Raw genomic sequence first — 9,931 nt, 5'->3', positions numbered from 1 at the left:
ACTTCTGCAAAGTGCTCCTCGGAGCCCAGTTTTGACATGACAGCTCGTAAGCTTAGGCAAGCTAGTCCTCTGATCCGGGTGGGGGAGTATACACGTCCGTGCTTTCTCCACCTCGTTCTGTCTCTAAAATTAGCAGCTCCCCAAGTTAAGAAGGATCCACCCATCCCGCTCTATCTTGCACAAAAGCGCTATTGCACAAACTGTCCTGCAGTGATCGTGAGTGGATTCGAACACCGACTCTTTTGTAATCGTGAACTTTTTCTGTTAGAGGGAAAACAAAGTTAAATCTTGTATATAAATCTTTTTTTTTTTTTCTTTCCCAGATCGGAACAAAGAGGCTGCAGCTCGTTATCAAAATGCAGTATTCCCATCACTGTGAGCACCTTTTAGAGAGACTGAACAAGCAGCGAGAAGCCGGTTTTCTTTGTGACTGCACTGTTGTTATTGGTGAATTCCAGTTCAAAGCACACAGGAACGTGCTTGCCTCTTTCAGCGAATACTTCGGTGCATTTTACAGAGATGCGTCTGACAATAATGTTGTTCTGGATCAGACTCAAGTGAAAGCTGATGGATTCCAAAAACTCCTGGAATTTATTTATACAGGAAACTTAAACCTCGACAGGTAACATAGGCTATTAAAGGGGGAAAGAGAACAGAGAAGTAAACTTTGTGTTAAGGCAGTACTGGATTTTTTTTGTTCTTTGTAATAAGTTCTGGAGGAACAGATAGTAGTGGGTGCAATATATAGTAACAACTTGAAGATCTGTTTGTATGTTTTAAAATACCACGTGACACGAGTGCCAAAACAAAAGTGCATTGTCTGATATTTCACTCATTGATAGTTTCAGTCTCCCAGTCTTTCTGTCTGGATGGGAAGGGCTTAAACATCTTGCGTGATTACCAGGAGAGGGAAGGAGAAGTGTATTCTTTCTGAAGTTGGATTAGAGGAGTCCATTTTTGGAGAGAACACGCAGAAACTGCACATGTGGTAGAGACTAAAGCCTGAGGAATGGATGAGGATAGGCACGATTTTTAAAAATTACGTTTGTTAGGATTCGCATGATCTGTTACTTAAAATCTTATATTACATTGCCCAAAAGGAGTCACAGAAAATGTGTTTCCGCCCCTTACTGCCTTGATTTTGTGCCTGTTGTGTTGCTTCACACAGTACAGTAAGGATTCTTTGCAGTGTTTTTCTCTCAGCAAAAGAAAGAGATTATCCCTCATGAGGGAAGTGTGACTACTTAGAAGTATGTAGTCCTGGATTTTCACTCCTTTCTCAATGTCTGGTGTCAAATGCAGGTTTAAAAAACCTTTGTTTCTCCTGAAGTCTGAAAACTCAAGCTCAGTAATTTGAGTACACAGATGCAGGGTGGTTTGTTTTTTAAATTAGCTACAACCATTAACAGCCATAGAGCATGTTATGCTGGTGGTGGTGGAGTTAGTGATTGATGCTTTGCAAATGACATATCAGCAGAAGCGTGCAGCGTTCTTGATATCTGTCTGGGACCGCAGCAGGAGAGTTTCTGGATTCATTCCGAGCAGTTGAGATCTCTGAAGGAAGAGAAAGGTGAAAATACCATTCTCACCCAGGGAGAACGATGTGACTAAAGATGACTGTATCCCTTTAGGTTACTGCTGCAACTGCCTGCAAATTCTGTTGTCTTCTGTGGTGGTGGGTGGATGGGTGACAGCAGGAGGGTGTACTTTGAACTCAGTGCTCTTATAATACAAGATACTAAAACAGTTGTATTCATGTAGAGAGAGGAATTATGGCTAGTTACTTATTGTTTAATTACATTTGTTGGGTAATAGATTGTTAGAATTATGTTGTTTACCATTAATCTCTCTTTAAAGCTGTACATCCATAAATGCATTGATGGTACATGTTGACACGTTTTCCAGATCAATTTTTTCTAAACCATCAAGACCTGTGTCACAGGAACTGAAAAATAGAGCGTAGTAGTTTAAAGGAGGACTTCCTTGGTGTTAATGTTGTCTGTGTGCAGCTGATACAGAATTAAGACTGTTCGCTAATTGTTTTATAAAACAAGATTAATACCGGCCTCACAGAAGTGCTGAGGTGAATGCACCACTTGCAAATTACTTGAGAGTTTTGCCAGAAGGATTATAGAATGGTAATTTATGCATTTTATTCTCCAGTGTTTTATCCCTTCGTGCTGTGATTTCTGAGCTTTTTGGACCAACAACCCCATGTCTAGCCTCACCACCTTACAACTGGACTTTTAACTTAAAATTCTACAAACGGCATGTAACTGAAAATGAAATTCTCAGTTCTGTGGATCTGCAGGCCGCACTAGATGTGGCCATCGTACTGGTGTCTTGCGGCACTATAGCACTAAGATGAGATCTTGCTGTATGTGTTCTCAAAGTTACATTTTCTGACAATGTAACTTTTCTGTAGCTCTGCTGTCTGTATTTGACACCCTTGGTGCAGAACAAATATTTGCTTTGTCCAGAATATTGTTACCCAAGTCTTGTTTTCTTGCAGCTGGAATGTTAAAGAAATTCACCAGGCTGCCGACTATCTCAAAGTAGAAGAAGTGGTCACTAAATGCAAAATCAAGATGGAAGACTTTGCTTTTATTGCGAATCCCTCTTCTACAGAGACATCTAGCATCACTGGAAACGTTGAAGTGAATCAGCAGACTTGCCTTCTGACTCTCCGAGATTACGATAATCGGGAGAAAGCAGACACTGCTTCTGCAGAGTTAGTTCAACCACAGGCAAAGAAAGCAGCCTTAGAAAAGAAATCTCCTCAAACCAAAAAGCGAAAGAAGAATTTCAGCTCCCCCAAAAGCATACAGAATAAATCTGTACAATATCAGAACGACGTGACCGAGAACACATCCATTGAAATGTTTTTAGATGCAAATAAGCTGGCTACCCAGATAACAGAACAGGCTGCCCAAGGCAGCGATAACTCTGAACTACAGCTGGCGTCTGTGGTGGAAAGCGAAACGCTGGCAGCGCAGGATATCCTAGTTCAGACTATTGCAGCAAAACAGAAACGGGGGAAGCCTCAGCAAAGCTGTGCGCTGAAGGAGCACTGCATGTCTAACATAGCCAACGAAAAGAACACTTACCAGCTGGAGAGTTCGGGAGAAGAACTTGACCAGAAGTACTCCAAAGCTAAGCCAGTGTGCAACACCTGCGGAAAAGTCTTTTCAGAAGCTAGTAGCCTCCGTCGACACATGAGAATACACAAAGGAGTGAAACCGTACGTGTGTCAGCTTTGTGGGAAGGCGTTCACCCAGTGCAATCAGTTGAAAACACATGTAAGAACTCACACAGGTAAGCCGCTGGCCTTGTCTTCATGGACTGTGGAGACCTGGAATCACAGCCTGTGAATACAGGACTTCAAAAGATCTTTGCATTCTGACTTCTTCCTCTAGAAATTTTGTCTGCTGCTGGCACGCATACGGGGATGGTACCTATATCCTGGTAGCGTGAAGTGTTTCCACATTTTTCAGTACAAAATCGTAGTTTCTACTTTAAATAGCAAGAGAGGGCTTTGCGAGTCTGGGCATCTTGATTTCTGGAAAGACTTAGAAGAGCTGGCTACCCTTTAACCCTGTAGAGCGATGCGGTGCCCAGAACTGTTGCCAGTAGAGCATGAAAAACTCACTGTACTTGATATCAGGATTTCTGTTGCTTTTTTTTAAACTTCAGATCTAATAACTTCAGATCTTGATAACAAAAGCAGGAGGCGGGGGAAGCAATCTTGTGACAAGTAGGCAACTTCTCCAATAGGGTCTTAAAAAAGGCAGGGGAAGTGGCTGAGTTACTACAGCATTTGGGATTTTATTTAGTAAAACGTGCAGCTGAAATGCGTGATAGTGTTATGATCTCTGCATTCAACAACTTTACCAGAAGTTTGTGTTGTGTCAAGAGCTACTGGACAAAGCATCAAAGAAAAATCAGTTATGAATACATAAACGTTAAGACAACACGTCTGACTTAAAAAGATGATAAAGAGCAAATTGCTGGAGCCCGAGCAGACGTAAGGGAGAAGTACTGTGCTTGCTTGTCGTGTCGTATGTTCCTCCCTAGAGATGGCAAACTTGATACCAGATTATTCGTTCTTCAGACTGCTCTGGTGTAGCTGCTGTTCTGCTATTGCCTTTGCTGCTGTACTTAGCCCAGTGAGCAGCCAAAGGACCTGGTTTATGCAGTTCATCCTTTTGTGGCTGGCATTCAGAATTCTGAAGTAACAGTGAATCAGATAAAAAATTGTTGACTTTTGCTCCGTTTCCCCTTTGGAAAACTCTGAGCAGAGGCCAGCAGTGGAGCTCTTTCCAGGAAGCTGTGAAGAGGTAAAGTAGGAGGTATTGAGGTACAGCTGCAGGAGAACACCTTGCTCTTTCTGTAACCAAGGGAGAGAATTTCAAATATTGTCAGCCAGTGATTAACCAGAGAGTCATATGCAAGGTGGAGCTTGTGAGCAGTATTTAGGGACAGTTTGCTGGTAGAAACATCAGCTGCGCTTTCTACTTTTAAGGGTATTGTACTGGGAATTTCACAGTGTTGGTTGCTAGATGGCAGGTTAAATGTTTAATACTTTTATTTTTGAAGTTTCTATATACACATGTGTACTTAAGAGTTGTCGAGTTCTTGGTTTGGTTGTGCACTGCCCTGGAAATGCAGAGATAGGCTCTTTTATACTGTCTTCTAAGACTGCAGAGTTGCACGATCCATTACATGAGACTATTGATGATGGAGAGAACCCAAGTAGTCAGAGAAGTACCTGTAGCATTCTGCAGCAGACACTAACGAAAAATCAGTCAGCACTAGACTGGACATTGAAGACCTGTTGCTGTTTGACAGGCAAGAAGCAGCAGGTGATTTACTGGTTGTTCATCTTGAATATGCAGAATTATGAATACACGTAACAGCAAAAAGTCTGAAAATATAGTAGTAGCATTCTTAAAATAATGTGGGGAAAATGGTAGTTTTAAAAATACTATTACCTTTTTTTCCCCAAAAGATAATGTGTTAAAAAATAGTCTGTTATCTATTCTTGGCACGTTCCACTTCGGTGGACTGATTAGGTAGTTTTAAAAATACTATTACCTTTTTTTCCCCAAAAGATAATGTGTTAAAAAATAGTCTGTTATCCACTCTATTCTTGGCACGTTCCACTTCGGTGACTGATTACGGGATGTTCCAAGATGTTATTTGTAAGAAGTATTAGCACAGACACCTGAGCTTCGGTCACGTAATGGATTGGAAAGCTTTCTTACGTAAATGCAGAGAGCACGACAGTTTTATGTTTCACTAGGGGAGAAGCCATACAAATGTGAACTGTGCGACAAAGGCTTTGCTCAGAAGTGCCAGTTGGTGTTCCACAGTCGGATGCATCACGGAGAAGAGAAACCGTACAAATGTGATGTCTGCAACCTGCAGTTTGCAACTTCAAGCAATCTGAAAATTCATGCCAGGTAGGCAAAAGTCAGATCCTGCAAATGCTTATCTGGGTGTTTATTTACAGAGTAATTTACTCCAGTGTGAGCAAGAGTTACACGTTCACATAATTTGGTCATTTTTACTCCTTTTCTTGTGAGGCTTCTCTCACACCGCGTAACAGATTAATTACACCTATGTGCTTGCTCAGTAGGGAAGCGATTCGTGATTTGTGAACATTACGGCCTACACGCTGGTATCCTTATGGCAATGATGTGGGTTTTGTTTTAAACTGCTTGTAGCACCAAAGAGGAGAGAGTTCCTTGGTGGGAAGTGAAACAGAACAGTTCTCACTGTTCAGTGCTGTCTGCATGGGGCTTTGCATTTTGGGCAGGAGCAGGAGTTATATTCCCTTATTAGGAATCATCGTTTTATCTTTCAGTACGCTTTAATGCAAAATGTGCTGAGTTCTCATGGTGCACGTTATATGTGCAGAAGATCAGCACAAGGAACTTTGGGGATAAAGTACTCATTGAGGAAGGTTACTTCATTGGAGGTGTTGCTTCGCTTTCTGCCAGGAGATCGCTGATGTCTGTGTTCGTTCGCAGGAAGCATAGTGGCGAGAAGCCCTACGTGTGCGATCGCTGTGGTCAGCGGTTTGCTCAGGCCAGCACTCTCACCTACCACGTGCGTCGCCACACAGGGGAGAAACCTTACGTGTGTGACAGTTGTGGAAAAGCCTTTGCTGTCTCAAGTTCTCTCATCACCCATTCCCGAAAACACACAGGTAAGGGAAGTCGGAGCGCTGCGGTGCCAGAGCAGGCCTGGCTGCCTGCAGAGAGGTTGGAGATAGGCGATGACCCGGAAGGCGGTAGGTTGGGAGTGACCTCTGGAGTTGTCATCCAGGTCCTGGCTCGTGTTTTTTCCCTTTGACTCCAGTTCAGGGAGCTTTGTCTCCCATCGGACAATACTTCTGTTTCATTTTGATTTGTTCCTTCTGTGTATTCTGGTTTATATATTGAAATAACAAACTCCTTGTGTTTCCTTTAGGAGAGAAGCCATATATCTGTGGCATTTGTGAAAAGAGTTTTATTTCCTCTGGAGAGCTCAATAAACATTTTCGGTCCCATACAGGTCAGTTCCCAGACAGGCTGCTTCCTGTGCTATAAATAGTATTCTACCTTTACCCTTTTGCCTTTAAAATACACTGTATTGTGCTGTACTTGAAAGTAGCAGAGTTTCTTAATTTATGTATCTCTTTGTTAATATAATTTAAAGAAAATATTTGTGATTTTTTTTTTAATTGCCTTTTTCGACTTAATATCCGTGTAACAGAATAGGTGGTGATGTATGATCATGGCTTTACTTCTAATGGTTGGGGGGTTTTGCTTTGTTTCAATCTATTGTTCTGGAAACAATTTTATTCTGAATACAGACACACTGACGAAATAACGGATTTACAAAGTTGTATTTTAAAATACAACAGTGAAATACATTATCCTACACCTCGAGCTGTTTTCTTTCAATTTCAAGATTGTTTTAACTGCCATGCCATTTTTTTTTCAGGTGAAAGACCATTTATCTGTGAAATGTGTGGAAATTCTTACACGGATATAAAAAATCTTAAGAAGCACAAAACGAAAGTTCACACAGGTGAGTTCCTTGTGCAAAGAAATAAGAAACTACATCAACTGTTTCATCTTCAATGCTGAGTAACTTGTTTGTTTGTTTTTGCTCATCCAGGCCTAAAATTAGAAAATACAAGTTTTTTGGATAATAGCTCTCTTTAGAGCCAAAAACATGCGCTTTAGAGAGGTACTCAAACCTTTTAAAGCATAAAGTACATGTTTTAAAGTAGATTCAAGACAAATTTTCAAGCGTTTGCACTGCTATAGCAAACACACATTGAGCAACATAGAAGTGGATTGCTGTTTCTGTACATGAACATTTACTTTTTCGTCCTAGTAACTGGTGAGAGCTTCCTACATGAAGTCATAGTCTGAACTGTGGGAAATTTTTTACCTCTTCTGACTATGTCAAAGAAGTATGTCTTTATGAGGGTAGTAACTGAGGTGAACAAAGCGTACTGGTTACAAGAATTACTTAAGAATTACTTTACATCTTGAAGGCACAAATATTTTTGATGTAACAGTGAAAGATTTTTTTATATATGCAGTCAATGTTAATCCAAGTCTGAGCTGGATTAGCAAACACACAAGATCAGACAGCTGGCAAAATGTTCCCAGCTGCGAATACTGCTCTAAAAAGACTTTTCAAATACATTCAATTCCTATTCTAGATACCAGATTTTGATGAGGAAGAAATTTGACATATATTACTTGCCTATGGTGCAAAGCACAGAGATGTTCGGATAGCCAGCCTCTTTCAACACTGGCTCTGTGCACCTCGTTATCTGTCCATCCTTAAGTGTGTTAACCGTCATTCCCTTGCCTCTGTTGTATGGAAAAGGGAACAGTAGGTGTCTGTGTACATCTGGATTGGCAGGGAGAGGATGAGAAAACAAGAGTTATATGCAGAGGCAGCTTTGAATGTCAGCAGCTTGAGAAGCCCCGTTTAGGAAGGCCCCGCTGCAGCAGGAAGCCAGTGGAAGCAAGGGTGAGGTGAGCGTGGAGAGGGCCCGGCAGGGCCTGAGGGTGAGAGCTGGGAGAGCTGCCAAGGCAGGTCAGCTCTCCTGGAGAGACAGAAGGCAGACAGGAGCGCTTCACCACTGAAATAACAGGCTTTGGAGCGCACTTTGATAGAGGAAGGGTCGACTATCCGATGTGGCTTAATCAGAAAGCCGTCCAAGAGCAGTGGCAGATGGCATTCGAACAGGAAGGCAGCACGGAATCTGTTAACAGTGGTTTCAGCTAAGAATAGAAAATAATTTCTTGAGTGACTGGATAAAAACTGGATAAAAAGTGATGGGTCTGGCTGGAATGGAGTTAACGAATGTTTTTCTTCCAAAGAAGTTTATGGATAAATGATATATTGTACATTGCTATCTCAGTTAAAAGAGGATGCTTCAATGTGGCTGTTGTTCTTAGATATTTTGGGGTGGAAATTCTCAAGGAAACCTTCATAATTACATTTTTTCCAAAGCCTCTTTGTTCACTGTGATGTTAAGGATTTATTATCTTCAGTACCATGCCAAGTAGAGATCAAGTTGGAATGTGTCCTCCTGTCTAGTTGTCATGCTGCAAGCAGCTGAGGATGTGATTTTCAGTGCTTATATTGTATTCACAGCTCATTCTGGCTTTGCAGCACATTGAAGCCACTGATAGCCCAGCTGCCTGGGCAGCCTTTGACACACCAAGTGTTTGTTTTGACAGTCATTTGAAAGGGAATTTGCAGAATTTGCACAGGAGATTTCAACATTTTTAAACTTTTTTTCTTTTTTCCCCTCCCAGGATCTGAAACTCCCCCTGATTGTAATGCACTTGATAATTCTTTCAACGAACAAGAATCCATTCAGAGTCAGAAAAGTCCTTTGTCGGAGTCCATAGATGTGAAGCCCTCCGAGATGTCTTTAGCACTTCCTCTTCCCATTGGGACTGAAGACCATCAGATGCTGCTTCCCGTGACGGGTAGTCAGTCTCCTTCATCAGAAACATTACTAAGATCTGCTGTGACTGGATATTCAGAACCTCAGTTTATTTTCTTGCAGCAGTTATACTGACAGTGTGGTACAGAGCCATCAAGGTTATTTGGTAGTGAACCTGCGTACATTTGGTAAGATGAACATAAGCAAGCCAGCAGTCACACTTTTTGAATTGGACTTGTTCTTTTTTTTTTTCTCTGTGTAAAGACAGTTGTAAGGCATTTCCATTGTGCAGTGCTGTCTTTCAGGTTTTGTTGAATTGTCCTAATCTACAATCAAATTTCTATTTGCGATTAACACTGATTTCCAGGAGACGATTCCTTTCCAGCAACATCTGCCTTAAGAATTCTCTGTTAAATATGTTAATTTATTTTGGAGATCTCCTCCCATGTCCCTGCGGATCTGATGTGTCACAGTGTCATTTGAGAGCAGACATTTTAAGCCATATTTGATAGTTTAAGAATATTAACCCAGAGGTGTAAGGGGAAAATCATAATTTGAATGTACTAATGAGCTCATGCTCCTGCATTCCAAGGTGATACAGTGGTACATGATGGAAGGTAGGCCACTGCTCTGATGAGGTGCTTGCCAAGAATTACTGCTGCCTGCCAGAAGTGGCTGTCTTCAGTTGAAGTCTGACCAGAGGGAAAGAAAGTTTTGGGTATATTTTCCTGACCAGGCAAGGTAAAGGAGGGTTGATTTTTGTCTGTAGTGTGATAAGTCAGAAGGTTCTAATGGCATAGATACTACTGGGTAGGCTTTCCAACAAGTCACTCTTTCTTTGTTTTTTTCTTTGTACAGCGTTGTTGTATCTTGTCTCAGATTTATTTTTCACATCCTTAAAATGCCTTGGTTTTGGCACAAACAGCAACATTTGCTCAAAAGGAGAGCTGGGACAGGCATGTT

General features: G+C 41.5%; 1 protein-coding gene across 2 annotated transcripts; it reads left to right on the top strand.

Annotated features, from left to right (window-relative positions):
- The first annotated feature begins 356 nt into the window (after window positions 1–356).
- Window positions 357–9,392, top strand: MYNN (myoneurin). Of its 2 annotated transcripts, XM_009699368.1 has the most exons (7): window positions 357–622; window positions 2,513–3,315; window positions 5,303–5,462; window positions 6,033–6,211; window positions 6,475–6,558; window positions 6,991–7,077; window positions 8,835–9,392. In XM_009699368.1, the coding sequence occupies exons 1-7, from the start codon at window positions 357–359 to the stop codon at window positions 9,101–9,103; spliced, it is 1,848 nt and encodes a 615-aa protein (XP_009697670.1). In that variant the 3' UTR covers window positions 9,104–9,392. The 2 variants fall into 2 exon arrangements, with proteins under 2 accessions (XP_009697670.1, XP_009697677.1); XM_009699375.1 differs by lacking the exon at window positions 6,991–7,077 and having other exon boundaries at window positions 8,835–9,103.
- Window positions 9,393–9,931: the final 539 nt, after the last annotated feature.

This window comes from Cariama cristata, unplaced genomic scaffold (assembly GCF_000690535.1).
Source record: "Cariama cristata isolate BGI_N322 unplaced genomic scaffold, ASM69053v1 scaffold38530, whole genome shotgun sequence".
NCBI classification, from domain to species: Eukaryota; Metazoa; Chordata; class Aves; order Cariamiformes; family Cariamidae; genus Cariama; species Cariama cristata.
This window is presented reverse-complemented; position numbering and strand designations above follow the sequence as displayed.

Coding starts and splice junctions, on each gene's coding strand:
- MYNN (XM_009699368.1), top strand. CDS start 357: ATGCAGTATTCCCATCACTGTGAGCACCTTTTAGAGAGACTGAACAAG. Junction 5,463..6,032: donor AATCTGAAAATTCATGCCAG/GTAGGCAAAAGT, acceptor GTTCGTTCGCAG/GAAGCATAGTGGCGAGAAGC. Junction 6,212..6,474: donor CCATTCCCGAAAACACACAG/GTAAGGGAAGTC, acceptor TGTTTCCTTTAG/GAGAGAAGCCATATATCTGT.